The sequence below is a fragment of the Coffea eugenioides genome, chromosome 5, assembly GCF_003713205.1.
Source record: "Coffea eugenioides isolate CCC68of chromosome 5, Ceug_1.0, whole genome shotgun sequence".
Lineage (NCBI taxonomy): Eukaryota > Viridiplantae > Streptophyta > Magnoliopsida > Gentianales > Rubiaceae > Coffea > Coffea eugenioides.
The window spans coordinates 45,562,666-45,579,451 of NC_040039.1; the positions used below are offsets into that span (position 1 = coordinate 45,562,666).

Sequence of the window (16,786 nt, forward strand, 5' to 3'; positions counted from 1 at the left end):
ATACGAGCTACGGGCTTCCATGGACTAGTGAATGGCGCCAAACGAGTCGATGATAATTTGCATTCTCCAATCATTCCTCCCTCACTTGCATTTATTGGTTCAAGATATCTCGCCATCGCCACTCTTAATTTATTCCTGTCATGAAATTCAAATTTGTCTGGTATAATAAAGTCAATTTCGTTAACAGGAATTGAAGAGTAAGAGTCAGGAGAATATTGATGAAGGAGTGGAGGGGATGTCACCGCATTTGGAGATTGTTCACTGGATTCATTCACTTGAATGAGTTGATCCTGGAGTCTCATTTTTTGCACTTCAACTTCCTTTTCAACTGCATCTTTAAATCCGTTTCCTTGAAACTCTTGCAGTTCCATGTCATTTGGCCGGATAATTGCACTCTCATCTCCTTCAAGATTGATATTGGTTTGTGAGGGCAATTCTTCAAGGTGATCCTCTAATCGCTCTATCCTGGATGTCAATTGACGCATTTGATCCGCCAGGTCACGACAGCTCGCTTGTGTCTTCTGATGAAATCGATTTAGGCTCGCTTGTGTCTCCTGATGAAATCGATTTGAATTAGCAATTAGTAAACCTATCATTTCTTCAAGAGACATACCTGACACGGAGGATGATTGCTGAGACTCTTGCTGTTGAAAATCCATTGGCCCCGTCGCATAATTAAAATTGGAATTATCCCACCATTCCTGATCATACCTGTTTGAATAAGGGTCATACTGCGTTTGATATTGGGGTGGAAAATCTCCAAAAGTATCAAGTGGAGAACTTAAATTATCTTGAAATACGGGGCATGTGTCAGTTGAATAACCTGAGTCAAAATAAGTTCCACAATTTGCAACAGCCCATTGATCATTAGGAAAAACATGAGTCTCATAACCCCATTCAGGAACAAAGTCCAGTCTATCATCAAAATATGTAATGTTAGCAGCCATAAAAAAAAATAATAATAATAAAATAAGAGAAAAATAAATTAAAAAATGAAAACAAGATAAACTCAAAAAGAAACAAATTAATCTGACACCAGTCCCCGGCAGCGGCGCCAAAAATTGACAGGTTGTCGAAGCCTGTGCAATAATAAATACCTGCTCAAACTAAAAGTAATTTCAGTAGATAGCGGTGAGTAGGGTCGAATCCACAGGGACTGGGAGTAATTATTCCTTTTCAAGTTCACAGTGACAAGGGGGGTGTTTTTATATCAGGGGTGACAATTCAACTAAAAGTAAAATAATAAAAATAAAATAGCCAACTAGAAATTTAAAAAAAAAATTTACTAAAATCAAAGGATCTAGCCAAGGAATAACTTCAGTATTGGTCCACCTAATTGATCATCGATAAGCAAAGGCAATTCCAATTATTTATTAATAAATAGGTTATAACTACCAAACAAGCGATGGCAGTCAACCCCTCCTTACTGTGTCGGTGATCAAGGTACGCCCGTTAATCACTGCTCTAATTGAGAAATAATCCTAGGTACGCCCATAGAATTTAATTCCCCAATTGCCTTACGTATTAGAGGAGCCCTATTCTAACCAAATAACGCACTACCATGGTTATTTTAGATTAGCCCGCGTATTCCCCTGACACAAACCTAATCATGCCAGTTGTCACTATTTTAGAGCAATTAAACAATTACGGATTTAATGCCCTAATTGACAATAGATTACCCAATCAACTAATTATCTGGATCCAAGACAATTAATTAATTAAATAATCATAAACATAGCAATCAAGAAATATGCGAATACCAATAAATAAAAGAAAAAGATAAAATTAAATCGATCTCACAATTTTAGATGACCCAAAACATCCGTTGTCCCTTGACTAGATAAAAGAGTTTAGCTCATTGTTGATGAGAAAAACCCATACAAAACTGACGCAAAAGCTGCGGGCATGGTCTCCGATTTAGTGGACCCAATTCGTTTGAATCATCAAATGAAAAGCTGAACTACAAAAGTGATTGTTTCATTCTAATGGTCCCTGCCATCCGCACAGGGAGCCACTACTCAAAAACAGCCATGGAAAAGTCAAAGTGAAAAGCTATACTACAGGACGAAAAGCTAAGGAAACCAGCCGTCCTCTTTCTCTGCTATTTGTTTGGTTTTTATCCTCTGCCTTCCTCAGATGTGCGGCGGCCCACAGGAGAAAAGAAGACTTCAGCCCAAATTACAAAGGGCTCACGTCTTTTTTGTGTTCCCAAAATGCCCCCAGGACAAACTCTATCATCTGAACTCTTTTCTTGCCAAATTAACACCTGTTATTATATTTTCGTTCTACTCCCTGAAATAAATGCAAAATATCAAAAGTGAGTAGAATCTAGCAATTAATCCACATTAGGTCAGGTAATAGGGAAAATTAATAAATAAAATGATAAAATTGCAACCTATCAATCCTCTATTGTGGTAGCCGAAATCTTTGACATAGTCAAAGCAAGCACGTGAACAATTCCTTTGGCTAAAAGATATCAGCTAGCCTTCTGACTTTGCCTTTTAGGCCTTTATCAAAATTTTGTCTTTGAAACAATTCTTCCTAAGAATAGGAACAGACGTTTGGAAAGCTTTATCAGATAAACTCTTATCATAACAAACATAAAAAAAATCTTTTGAAGTATCTACAACAATCTCCCACCTATTTCAAAAGATTTTGGACAAAAGAGTATGAACATCTGCTGGATTTGTCTGAGCTCAATGTAATCAGTTTGGTGTCTTTTGGACTATGAATCAAACTTAAATTGATAAAATATGTCTTACAGAATTATGGGTGAAAAATATCTTTCTATGAACCAATAATTCTTGTTGTATGACAGAGATCTTATCACTCACATTATAACTCATAATTTTGCTGTTCAATGCAGTTTTGCGCATTTAGGCCGTGCGCCTGCCTGGTTGTTCATGAGAGCTCTAAAGATTCGGCCAAAAAATCTTATAGGAGCGGCCCCACTCCACTCACATATAGGTGAATTTATCAAGTGTATACTGCCCTAAATACACCTCCCTAAAGGGATATAAACTCATTAAGAATATTAAACTCAGCCTCACGATTACTGGCAGTCAAAGCACTTAATTTTGAAGGGACTTAAATTTCAAGTGCTTTTACAGTCAATATCGACTTGTTATTACCCATATGAACCTATTTCATGGGATCACCAGTCACATAGGTTGGGTTACCATCTCTATTGACAACTGTTGGCCTAAGTTCCATCTCCCTTGTAGTTTGAAGAATTAATTTTCTTCCTACAGGTTTAGTCAGAGGATCGGCCAAATTCAACTCTGATTTCACAAAATCAATGGAAATAATTCCATCTCTAAGCAGCTGCTTTACGATATCATGTCTCAATCTCATGTGTCGACTTTTACAATTATACGATTTATTTTTAGCTATGGCAATCGCTGCTTGACAGTCACAATGTATGGACACAGGAGGCAACAAATCCTTAGTTGAAGGAATATTAGCTAAGAAATTTCTCAACCACTCGGCCTCAGTCCCTGTCAGTTCCAGAGCTACAAACTCTGACTCCATTGTTGATCTAGCAATGATTGTCTGTCTAGCAGATTTCCATGCTATTGCACCACCACCAAGGGTGAACACATAACCACTAGTGGATTTCGTATCATTTGAATCAGAGATCCAATTAGCATCACTGTAACCTTCTAATACAGTGGGAAATCCACTATACAGGATACCAAAATTCATGGTACCTCTCAAATATTTCATTAGTCTGACTAATGCAAACCAATGCTCACGGTTGGGATTATGAGTATATCTACTCAGTCGACATACAGCATAAGCTATATCAGGTCTAGTAAAATTCATCAGATGCATCAGACTCCCAATAATCTGAGCATATCTAGACTGAGCAATTGGGTCACCATTATTTTTCTTTAATTGAGTGTTAGCATCATAAGGAGTACTCACAGGTGTCACATCATAATTTTCAAACTTCCTAAGAAGTCTCTCTGTATAATGTTCTTGTGACAACATTATACCATCACATTTCCTTATGATTTTAACACCCAATATTATTTTGGCTTCACCCAAATCTTTCATATCAAAATTAGAAGACAAAAAATATTTAGTACTATTTACAATATCTAGACTAGTACCAAATATAAGCATGTCATCCACATATAAACTGATTATCACATATTGATCATTTATAATTTTGACATATACACATTTATCCACTTCTACATACGAAAATCCATCTTTCATCAATATTTAATCAAATTTCTCATGCCACTGTTTAGGAGCTTGTTTTAGGCCATAAAGAGATTTAATTAGTTTACAAACTTTATTTTCTTGTCCAGATACAATACATCCCTCAGGTTGAAACATATAAATTTCTTCTTCTAAATCACCATTTAAAAAGGCTGTTTTGACATCCATTTGATGAATAACAAGTTTATGGATAGAAGCTAAAGCAAATAAGACTCGAATAGACGCAATTCTAGTTACTGGTGCAAATGTATCAAAATAGTCAATATTTTGTTTTTGAGAAAATCCTTTTGCTACTAAACGAGCTTTGTACTTTTCTATAGAGCCATCAGAGTTATATTTTCTTTTAAAAATCCATTTGCACCCAATAGGTTTTGCACCAGGAGGTAAGTCTACCAAAATCCAAGTTTTATTTGTCAAGATAGAATCAATTTCAGATTTAATTGCTTCTTTCCAAAATTTACATCAGGGGAAGAAATAGCATCGGAGTATGTTAAAGGATCATTATCAACAAGAAAAGTTTGAAAATAATTTCCATAAGAAAATTCTTTTCTTGGCCTTTTACTCCTTCTTAATTCCTCATTCGGAATTATTTCTCTATTTATTTCAACAGGTGCATGAGAAATTTTACTAGACAATGAAAAAATATGTTCAAAGAATTCAGCATTCTTTGTCTCAATAATTGTATTACAATCAAGCACATCACTTCTTAAAACAAGAAATCTATATGCAGCACTATGTTCAGCATATCCAATAAACATACAGTCAGAAGTTTTAGAACCTATTTTCCTTTTCTTAGGTTCAGGCAACAAGACTTTAGCAAGACACCCCCAAACTTTTAAATATTTCAAATTTGGTTTATAATTTTTCCATAACTCATAAGGTGTTTTGCCAGTCTTTTTATGTGGGATTCTATTTTGTAAGTGACATGCAGATAATATAGCTTCTCCCCATAAATTATCTGGAGCATGAGAACTAATTAACATAGAGTTCATCATTTCTTTTAACGTTCTATTTTTCCTTTCAGCTACTCCATCAGATTCTGGTGAATAAGGTGGAGTTATTTCATGTATTATGCCTTCCTGTTCACAAATGTTATCTAAAGTTAAATATTCTCCACCCCTATCTGATCTAATTCTTTTTATCCTTTTATTAAGTTGATTTTCTACTTCAGACTTATAGGATAAAAAGGCATTATAAGTATCATCTTTATTTCTAAGTAAATAAACTTTGGTATATCTAGAATAATCATCTATAAAGGTGACATAACACCTTTTCCCACCTCTAGTCATTGTTTGTTTTAAATCACCTAAATCAGTATGAATTAAATTTAATAATTCAGTTTCTCTATGGACAGTTATACAACTTTTCTTTGTTATTTTAGCTTCTGCACATATTTCACATTTGTCCATATTATCATTAATACCAGAAATTAGGCCACATGATTGCATTTTCTTTATATAACCAATATTAACATGTCCTAATCTAGCATGCCATAAAGAAATGGAATCAACAATATAAGCAGAAGAAGATGCATTTTCATTAATCACATTGGAAATATTAAGTACAAAAAGTCCCTGATTACAATAGCCCTTGCCCACAAATACATTATTTTTTGTCATTATAATCTTTTCAGATTCGAATGACACTTTCACCCCAACTTTTCCAAGCAAAGCCACAGAAACAAGATTTGCCCGAATATTTGGAACATGCAGCACATCATTAAGAGCCAAAGTATTTCCTGAATTGAGTTTCAATAGTACTTTGCCCTTACCCAGAACTTTAGCAGTTCGTGAGTCTGCAAGGTAGACTATTTTTTCATCATCCCCTATTGAAGTATAGGAGGAAAACGCTTCTCAATTTGCACATATGTGCCGAGTAGCCCCAGAGTCTACCACCCATTCTTTAACATTAGCTGCAATGTTCACTTGAGAGATGACTGCAGCAATTATTTCATCTCCTTCGGTTAAATTAACCTTAGGAGGATTACCATTTGCTTTGTCACCTTTATTGTATCTATACAGGGCAGCATAATGTTCTGATTTTCTACAATAATGGCAATTGCCTTTCTTTTTCTTAAAGTTGGGAATATTAGGCTTGTAATTGGAATTTTTTGGTCTATTATACTGGGACTTATTGGCTTCCATATAGCTACAATACACGTCAAATAATTCATTTAAGAGTGTTTGTAAAATAGTATGCCTACATACCTTATTGGCATATTGCCACGATTCTTGTATTTTGACATCTGTGGTTGAAGCAGGTTGGGACTCCGTTAGTGCATAGATCACTCCATGGATGTCGAGTCGTGAGTGTACTCGTTCTTGCCACCTTTTGAAATTTTCATTGGCAAAGACTTCAACTCTGGAGATATCCGGAAAAGGCTTGGCGAATGGTAGTGCAACTGTAACGGCCGCGGATGAAGGTTGTGGGGTGTTAACACTGTTAGATGCCATAGTTTCTTAGATTGTTGGATAAATGGCTACAACAATGTTAACACTATCTGCTTGAGTCGTGCGTAGCACTGTCCTAAGAAACTATTTCATGAAATTGAAATGTTTCCCCAGGATTAAACAAGCCTTCTTCTATTTATTGCGAACAAGAAAGACAAACTTTCTTGTTGCAAACTAGAAGGACCAAAACTAGCAAATTAAAACCAGCAGATGTATATATAAAAATGAGAACAGAATTATCAGGAAGATATCAACTAACAAAAAATTAAAAGAGAGAGAGAGAGAGAGGGATAGAGCAGCTATCAAAAGATATTAACTGAAGCTGCTGGGGTGATCTTCTGAGAAAGGAATGGATCCTATTTATAGACTTCAGAATGGGGTGCAACCCTTCTCACTTCCGATGTGGGACAAAGACTGCAACTCTTCTCACTTCTCAATGTGGGACAGAGAAAGCAATACTTCTCATTTTTCGATGTGGGACAAAGAATATTTTGAAATACTATATATTTTACAACAAAACTATCTCCTCTCATTCGCCCTACTCAAATGGGAAGCAAGAGCATCTCTAATCCTCTTCCCACTCTCATCTACCTCTCCATCAAACACTGGAAACTCTTGATCCCTCGAGCACTCTGCATCTTCATCCTGCACTGCCTCACTGCACTTTATGAGAAAATTGTGCAGCAAACAACACGTAACAATTACAAATGGAAATGCCTCAACACACTGCTCACTCCATTTCTTCGCCACAAGTTTCCACCTTTTTCTCACTCTGCCAAATGCCATCCTCACCAACTCCATCCCACTGCTATGAACTGAATTAAAAGCCATTTCGGACGAATTCAACCCAGCATTTTCATCCGATTTCTTATAAGGCGTTAAAAGCCAAGGCAAAAGTGGAAAACAGGAGTCCCCCAAAATATATTGTGGGATTGAATTTCCATCACTAAGCTCAAAACATGGCCCATTTAAGTACTCTTTCGTCTCCTCAACGCCCGACAAAAGCTTCGACTGTCGAAGAACCTTTTCGGGCTTCAGAGTGCTAGGCCACCCAGCTGAAACATCCAAGAATCTCCCTTCAGAGTCCACGAGAGCTTGCACTACCAAAGACCCATTTTCACCCAATAAATCACCATCCAATTTGAATTTCTCCAACCCCAGAACGCCACAGCAATTTGGCAGAGAAATCCACCCAAAACCCACGATAATGCGGTTGATATCTGACTTAAATTCAAACAAATGGCCCAGATTTTCATTGATGGCTTTGCAGACCGTGTAAAAGGCGCGGCAGGCGGCGGGTGAGTCAATGTTGAAGCGGCGGGAGACTGCAGAGAAGGAAGCGGAGTGAGCTAGCCGAAAAAGGGTGGCTGCAAGGGCGAAGTTAGGGGGGGAGAGGAGAGAGGGAGGAGAGAGAAGGAGTGAGCAGGCGGGGGAGGAGAGTAAATGAAGGCTTGGACAGATTCATAGGTTTCCCCGGATGCAAAATGTGCTCTGTCTTGCTTCCCGTAGAAATTAGGATGCGAACTTTCAAAAAGACCCCGTCTGGCCGTTGTTTTCTGTACAGATACATGAGTTTTGGGTAGCGACGTCGTATAAGTCCTTAATTGGTACAAGAATTTTAGTTAAGGGACTTAATTGGTGCGATAAAACTTTTAGGGACCAAATCGACTTTAGTAAAATAATTTGAGGACTAAATTGACGATTTTCCCTAAAATGAACCCATCCTACTTCCAAACCAAACATGTAAGGCGTTAATAAAGTTATATAATAGTCTTGAAAATTTTAAAGATTTTTAAGTTTGCACCATATTTATAAACCCTGAATTTTTTGTATTGCCCCCTTAAATTTAAAAAATTCCTTTCTTTATATAGATTATTCTTTGAAATTTTATATATTCCACTTTTATTCTATATTTTTCCGCTAAAAAATAAGATATTTTATTAATTATCTCTAACAAAAAATATGAACATATTTCAAATTAAACATTAACAACACTCTAATGGGAGAAAAGGATTTGACTTTTTAAATCAAAGCACATAATATATTTCTTATATAAATTTAGAAATACGATTTATATTGAAATTGACCATTGTACCTTCTTATCACAAGATTTTAATTCCGCCATTGTAAATACGCATTGTAGAGTTTATAATTCCAATTATGGAATACGAATTAAACACTTCTTAATACATTCTTTTTTGTCAATTATCATTGAAATTCATAATTTTTTCTCTTTATTTTTTTCCAAAAAAAAAAAGAGAGAGTCTATATTATAGCTTTAGTTTTGTTGTTGTATACTCTACAAAGGTAGCATTAAGAAAAAAAGGGCAAAAAAAAAAGGTTAAAGGAGAACACGTGGATCTCTGGTCACGGCTTGTTTGGTTCTTCCTTCAACCGAGAGAAGAACTAAAATAGGAGAACAAGGAACAAACACAACTCATCAGCCATCATCACAACTCATCAGCTTCATTACTCTACCGAAGAAATACAGAAGAAAATCGCAGTTAGCTGATGAACTAATTTTCGTGTCTGAGTTGAGAAATGGAGAGCTTCAACTTCCCCAAAGCCGTGGCGTTTTTGGTGGTTTTAATAGCCACCAATCTCACCGGAGCAATTTCGTCTACAGTTTCCCATTCCACCGCCACAATGCACACAAATAATTGGGCAGTCCTAGTCTGTACCTCTCGATTCTGGTAAACCCCAATTAATTCTCCCCTTTTTTGTCTAATTTTCTTTTCTCCTATTGTGACTGCATTTTCTGATACTGTAGATATATTATTCTTTGCTTATTTTTCAGGTTTAATTATCGTCATATGGCCAATACTTTATCCTTATACCGGTATGATTAAACCCTAGCACCTTTATGTCACAAAATTGATTTTTTTCCGTTGATTTTTATTTTTATTTTAGTCAGTTTGTATTTTATACGGATGTGATGGCTGTTTAGAACAGTGAAGAGGCTAGGCATACCGGATGAGAGGATAATTCTGATGTTGGCAGATGATATGGCTTGCAATGCGCGCAATAAGTACCCTGCTCAGGTTTTCAACAATGAAAATCACAGGCTTAACTTGTATGGAGATAATGTAGAGGTAAATAGTCTGAATTTCTTGTAGATTTTACTTTTTATCTGATAGAGCCAATTTTGAAAAATTTTAAATTTATCATCTTTTAGCTTGTTTTCGGTTTTTCGTACTTGATATTATAGGTCCGTACTGTTTTGACATGAGAACAATTGCATGATTCTGAATTAGAAGAAAAATGGATGCTGTCACACTTTAATAACCATGAGTTCGTTTATTTTGAATAATATTTACATTGATGTTATTTTGTGAAGGGATTTCTTGAGTGTAGCCCACTGGTTAAGGGCCTTTGTTCCTTGTCTCAAAGCCAGCTTTTAATTCAAACCGTCCTCATCCCCTTTTGAATTCCTTCCCTTCTTAAATTTTTTCCCTAAGAAAGGAACATTCAAATAAGTTAAACTCTCGGATTTTTAGTGAAAGATTGGATTGGTGTAGTGAGTAGTTACTGTCTCTTTTATGTTGGGTTTGCTTGACAGAATAGTGGAAATTCTAGTAAAAAAAATAATTTTCTGTTGCATTAAATTCAGATGTTTCATTTACCTGGACGATGGATTAATTTTGTTGCTTGAAAATGTCAGGTGGATTATCGAGGTTATGAAGTGACTGTTGAAAATTTTCTTCGCGTCTTGATGGGTCGTCATGAAAATGCTGTGCCTAGATCAAAACGTCTTCTAAGTGATGAAGGAAGCCATATTCTTGTATATATGACAGGGCATGGTGGAGATGAGTTTCTAAAATTCCAAGACTCGGAGGAGCTTCAGAGTCATGATTTGGCTGATGCTGTCAAACAAATGAAGGAAAAAAGAAGGTAAAAAGTTAGATCTTCAGTAGAGTTTATGTAAGGATGATACCAAAAGGTCTCTGAAAGACTATATTTGAAACTAAAACCGAGAAGGACTAATCTTGATGTTAGGTTCCAACATATTTGACTTTTAGATGCAGGGATTTACATAAATTGCCACATCTTGTCATTCTGAGTTAGATTTTAGCAATCACATTAGAAGAATAGTGAAATTATTTAAGCTGTCTTCGTGGTTGTTGAATTTCCAGATTCAAGGAGCTGTTAATTATGGTAGACACTTGCCAAGCAGCTACTCTCTTTTCTCAGGTTAGATTTTGCCATCTGATATATTGAGAACATCTAGTATTAGTTGGAAGACTGATCATGGTAAAAAAGTACACTAGGAAATTTACTGAGGAAGCATTGTTAGTCGATAGTGGATAACTATTGTTGTTTATGCAGTTATATGATTACTTTTTTCTTTTGTCTAGTTGTGTAAGGATTTTGTTGTTATTCTAGTTGGTTTCTTTGGTTTGTCAGGAGTATTAGAATTTATGTAGGATGTTTCTGCTGCAATGGTGATTGTCTCTTGAGATTAACAACATTATGTTCCACTTGAAGAAACTTGATCGGCCTGAGTTAAAGTAAATTTTCAGGCTTGCCTGCACTGACACTTGTCTTGCTTATTGAATCCACTGCTAATGTACTTTCATCTGTTCTTTTAGCCTTTAAGCGATAATTCCTACCTACCATCATTTTTCTTTTCCTATTGAAAATTTTTATATTTTCTGGCAATTATTTGTGATCATTCAAAAATCTGGGACTTATTTGTGATTGTTCAAAATATCTATGTATGCGAAAAGCCTAAATTTTAGTCGTCATACAATGTCATTTTGTACCGTGAAGTGAGAGACGTGTTCTATTTCTTGCTTTGCAGCTTCATTCACCAGGTGTTTTGGCTATTGGGAGTAGCTTGAAGGGAGAAAATTCATATTCGCATCACTTGGACTCTGATGTAAGTGAAGAGATTGTGGAATCGTCAATTTGTGATTAGTGAACCTCTATATAGATAGGGCACCAACAGTTTTCTGCAATTGTAGATTGATTTCTTTTGTTTTGTTTACTATCAAGATTTTATTGGGTAAATTATGCTAACTTTTTACGAGGATCATGGTAGCTACAAGGCCTCCCTTGAGTTTTTAATGTTACATTGGCCACTCTTATCAATATTAATACTCCTACAACAGTGTCCCCCTTAGTGTACTTACTATGACCTTCCCTCTCTAATGTTTCTCCCAAATTATCTTTGGAATTTTTTTTAATAATTTTTTCCCTGAAAGGTCTATTTCATTTTTAAAACCATAAGGAGGCTCTTGAAATTCTTACATCTCTCACTGGAGGTCAGTTGGATAATGCTTAATCACAATGACAACCCTGCCCCCTTCCCAGTCCATGTTGATATTGGCTTCTCTGAAACCTTTTTTTGTATGTCGCAGGTTGGCGTCTCTGTTGTTGACCGGTTCACCTTTTACACTCTTGCCTTTTTTGAGAGGCTAAACATGTATAACAATGCTTCTCTAAGCAGGTATATGTAAATCAATATTGCGTATGATCATTGGATACAATTCACGATTCTAACTGTGCTTGGCTTCTGAATCTTTATTGACTAAATTATTAGGTTTTAACCTTTGATTGATTAGATTTCACTATGACATGTTTTCACAAAATTACTGAACAACATTCTGGATGCTTCTCTTTTGGGAATTTCTAGAGGATTACTTCTCAGAGCAAGTCCCGTCTTCGATAGATGCTGGCACTTTCCGTGAAGTATTTCTCTGACATGAAGTAGGAAATGATCGAGAGATACCATGATAGGGATAGAAATGAGAATGTTTATATTTATGAACTTTTCACCCCCTTTTCTTCATTAAATGGTATAAGAACCTCTGATGCTACGACTGCAACCATAGTGCGTATTTTATCAGCGAGTTCTGAATAAAACTTTTTTTAATTAGCAAGCTGTTTAGTTGTTAAATTGCAGTGAGATTTCATGTTTCTTGGAGCTGCAACACGTGACCCCAAATGGAGGTTAAGTTATCTATTCAATCCATCTGTAGCATGTAATGACTGTGTGCCTTTTGAGAACATCTCAATCTTAATCTTATATGTAATGAATTAGTGACAGCATTTTATAACATCAGTAAGTGTGCCTGGTGAACACTGTCAATGAAATGAGAACCTAATATCCTAAGGAGGCAAGATGGTGCATTACCAGATTTTTTTTACCATGCCACTTGAAACTTTGTGGTTTGCTAGTCTTGATCATGACACACCAATTTTTGCGATTTTGCAGTTTGTTCAACTCATATAATCCAAATTTGCTTTTATCAACAGCATATTATAGGACAGATCTATATCAACGACGATTGGAAGAGGTATGTGAAGTTCAGATCGCTCTTGCTCTGGTTCACCATTTCATCAGTCTTAATTTGTTTCAAGTTCTTCATTATATATTGAAAAGATGACTTTCTCTCCCAAAAACGAAAAATGGAGAAAGGGGTAATAAAGAGAAAGTGTTGAAAATGATTAGAGCAATCTCATATAGGTCTTTGCCCATAATGAAGAGTAATGTCTTGATGAGGTAGAAAAAAATCAATATGAGGTTTCAAATATCTTTTGCCTAAGATAGTTCAGAACATTTATGCAAGGATTAGACAATTACCTAAATATTCCTTCTTTTCAAGTCTTTTATAGGATTAGGTCGAATTACTAATGACCCTTTCCTGTCTATAATATCTTGCTACTCTCTATCTGTAACATGTTAATTCGAAACTGAAAAAGTCTAGGAGAAATTATAGGGGAAATTTTTTCACGATGAGTTATAGGTATTACCCAACTATGGGAGTCAAATTTCTCCTGTATGGTGAAAATAAAAATAATGGTACTTGTTGAAATGACATAAGAAGGTAAATATTGAAATAGGATTCATGAGTGCCTTATTGAGCTATTTGTATGTCAAGATAACTTTCTTGAATCAAGTTTGGTGCTCATGTATTTGTGCTACCTGATTTTCTTTTGATAGGTACCTGTGACGAACTTCTTTGGTTCAGTCATGGAAACAATTCATACTGACTCAGCTTATGGAGCACTTTCTGGCAAGCAACTCAAAAGTGGTGAAATCAAGATGTCATCAGATTCATCAGGGGAAGACAGGCAAAGAATACTAGAAAATTCAGATGTTAAGGACCAAGGTAGCAGTTTGAATATCAAGGTGAGTAACGTCTGATCTAACCTGTCTGTGTGAAGGATTAAATTATTATTCGCACTGCTTTTGAATCACAGGAAAATTAGCATTATCGTCATGTAGAAAGTATCTCAAGTATTCTGAGGCTAACATATTTCAATGGGATCGTAAAGTTAGGACTAACGTATTTGCTGTATCTGATGCATATAATCATTGCCTTCAGCGCGCATTTCTTTAAGATCAATGAATGATGTGTGGTATTTATTATTTAAAGGGGGGAAAAAAAGATTCGGGAGGAAGGTCTGCAGCATCATACTTATGTTCCTATAAAATTAGAAACTAATATTGTTGATGACGCATTACGAAAAATTTACTAATACGCGTCTAACCACAGGATCAACAGGTGACTTGTCCTTTTACACGGACGTTGAGTACTATTCACGAGAGAGTGGAAAAGGTCAAAGATGTCGATGGCTTGGTGAACTTTGGATTAGTACTTGTGATTCCTTTGTTGGCAGTTTCCTCTTGGCTTTCCAGCTGAGGATGGACATATCCCTGTAAGTCATTATTTCTTTCCATGCAGAAATGTGTGACTTTCATCTAAGTGATAAAATAAACGATCACTTGAGAAAATTGTTTCTGTCCAGCTTGATAAAGTAAACGATCAAATGGTGAACTTAACCAAAGTTTACTTACTAAAGGGTCATTCTACCACCTGTTTGCTTGAAAGGCATATCCTAATAAAATATAAAGCTGTATGCTTTCGACTTTACTGTGTGCTTCTCGGCCCTAAGTAGAACCCATTGGAGTCACTTATTGTTATCTAGGTCGAACAATGGCCACCCTGCACGTTATCTGGTCTCTGTTCTCTTCTAATGTTTCATTGGATATTTAGCCTTGTTGCAGGTTTACAACATGCAGTTCGGCCTTCTGCTTGAAATAGGAAAGACACATTAACTGCATTGACATGATTTTCATTCCAAATCAGAGAAGCCATCAAAAACCAAGAGGACCCATGGTGGCAAACGCTGGAGTTGGTGAGCAGTCGGCAAATGCTAGGACCCTTGGTTGTTAATTCAAGCTTTCTCACCACACCAAACTGAGGGTTTATCTTGTGGGATCTTGTACTCTTAATTGTTGTTTCCAAAATTGAATAATGACATGGTAAATTGTTTTCCTTCTTGTTACCACTTTTCTTCTCAGCCACGCGGGGAGTTCATCAAGTCTAGTCTAACCTCTTAATCCATATTGTTGTAAAGAAATACTCTCGAGGATAGATTATTCGAGTAGAGGAGTTATCCAGAGCAAGAACACAAGGATATTGAAGTCGCAGGTTCTTTGAAGAATTAAGTGCTTCTTAATTTACAGCTTGAGATGTATTTTACCTGCGGCGTTTTTACTTGTTCTTTTGCTAAAGACTCGGGGGCTTCGGTTTGGCACATTTCTTGAACATACCTCTTCGACAATTGCTGAAGGAAATCATAATATTTGTGAACACAGTTGGGGATAATAGTGATAATAAATGTTGAACCTATATTAATTACACGTTTAATTCGTGATTGGTAGTGAGTTACTCCATCGAATTTCAGTAAACAGTTCAGCTTTCAAAATTCAAAGTGCATCAGCTTATTTCCAATATGCGTCCATTTTCACCGGCTTGAAATTCATAATTTCGACATGATAAAAGAGTAAATTTACCAAAAACAAAAAAAGAAGATGATCATTTTTGCCTTTCCTTTTCTCATTTCGTATAAGAAAAACTGCGGGGCAAGGTCACTTAGATAGTCTTATATCAACTTTCTCTTTTAATATCAACTTGAACAATATTTTCTTTTTTAAAAAAAAAAGAATAATATTTTAAGCATTTTAACATGACTAAGAAATCTTTTTCAATCGGTCACTATTTATATAGAGTTATATAATATAATTTTAAAAGTATTTGATTCATTTGTTCAATTTTTCGCTATTTAAATGAATGGTGGAATCACACAAATTTCAGAATTTTAAATGTAAAAGCTTTTCTAATATGGCAAAAGTGTCTGAAATTTGGAAAATAAAAATATTTAGCACTTGGAGATGTTCCTCCTTACAAAAAAAAAAATAAAAATCATTTTCCTCCTCCAATGCCAAACCATATTGCGGACATTTTTCCATAGAAGTAATTTTGACCAAAAAAACGGTTCTGTTTGGATTAAGAGGTTTTCAATAAAAAATTTCAAATTTTGTTTTGCTTGTATCATACACACAATTTCCAACCATCTTTTTATCTCACATACATCACATCATAAAAAGTATTACAGTAATTATCTCAAATAAATATTTCAAATAATCTTCAATCCAAACAAATTACATTGCAAAAATTATACATTGCAAATTACAAATTTTTCAACAACAAAGAAAAGAAGGAAAGAAAACTAATGGAAAAGAAGACCAAAAAGAAATTCAAAAATAAAAGAAAAAGAAAGGGAAAATGACCTGTTTCATCCCTTACATTTCGCAAAAATATTCTTTTCGTCCCTCACTTTTAAAATGAAGCAAATTCGTCCCTGACATTTAAAAATTAAAACTATTACATCCCTGAACCTAATTTTCAATCTGAATCAAACCACCAATCAACCTGATTACAAATTTTGGGGGTGTAATTGGTAGATCACTTGGTTAACTCAACTTGATATTCATGTAAAATTTAATGAACCTAAAAAGAAAAAATAAAAAATTATAACATAAAAAAGAAAGATTAATCTTTTCTACATTATCATTATATACACTGATGGTTTTATGTACCGCCATATCATTTTAATTTTAATTTAAATACCAAATTTTATATTTATGATACACATCTAGATTCGCAAACAGATATACTAACGGTGCATGAAAAGATTTATCCAAAAAAAAAACTCTACTATTCCAAAACAAAGAATGGCCTTTTATGTTATAATTTTTATTTTTTTGGTTTAATAAATGTCATATGAATATGATGAAGTTGACTGAATGATCT

The 16,786-nt window shown here is 35.2% G+C and overlaps 2 protein-coding genes across 5 annotated transcripts; one reads left to right on the plus strand and one right to left on the minus strand.

Moving 5' to 3' along the window:
• Positions 1-7,199: 7,199 nt before the first annotated feature.
• LOC113771842 (protein ALP1-like) lies at positions 7,200-8,805 on the minus strand. The gene is made up of 2 exons (XM_027316395.1): positions 8,768-8,805; positions 7,200-8,130 (listed from the first exon to the last, which is right to left on the minus strand). Exons 1-2 carry the CDS (start codon positions 8,803-8,805, stop codon positions 7,200-7,202), a joined length of 969 nt encoding a protein of 322 aa, XP_027172196.1.
• Positions 8,806-9,059: 254 nt separating this feature from the next.
• Positions 9,060-15,185, plus strand: LOC113770689 (putative GPI-anchor transamidase). 4 transcript variants are annotated; one of them, XM_027315237.1, is made up of 11 exons: positions 9,060-9,373; positions 9,478-9,519; positions 9,628-9,772; positions 10,342-10,571; positions 10,814-10,871; positions 11,482-11,559; positions 12,041-12,129; positions 12,898-12,979; positions 13,627-13,815; positions 14,192-14,345; positions 14,684-15,185. In XM_027315237.1, exons 1-10 carry the CDS (start codon positions 9,222-9,224, stop codon positions 14,327-14,329), a joined length of 1,203 nt encoding a protein of 400 aa, XP_027171038.1. In that variant the 5' UTR covers positions 9,060-9,221; the 3' UTR covers positions 14,330-14,345; positions 14,684-15,185. The 4 variants fall into 4 exon arrangements, with proteins under 4 accessions (XP_027171038.1, XP_027171037.1, XP_027171036.1 ...); XM_027315236.1 differs by having other exon boundaries at positions 9,062-9,373; positions 14,183-14,345; positions 14,695-15,185; XM_027315235.1 differs by having other exon boundaries at positions 9,063-9,373; positions 14,183-14,345.
• The last annotated feature ends 1,601 nt before the right edge of the window (positions 15,186-16,786 follow it).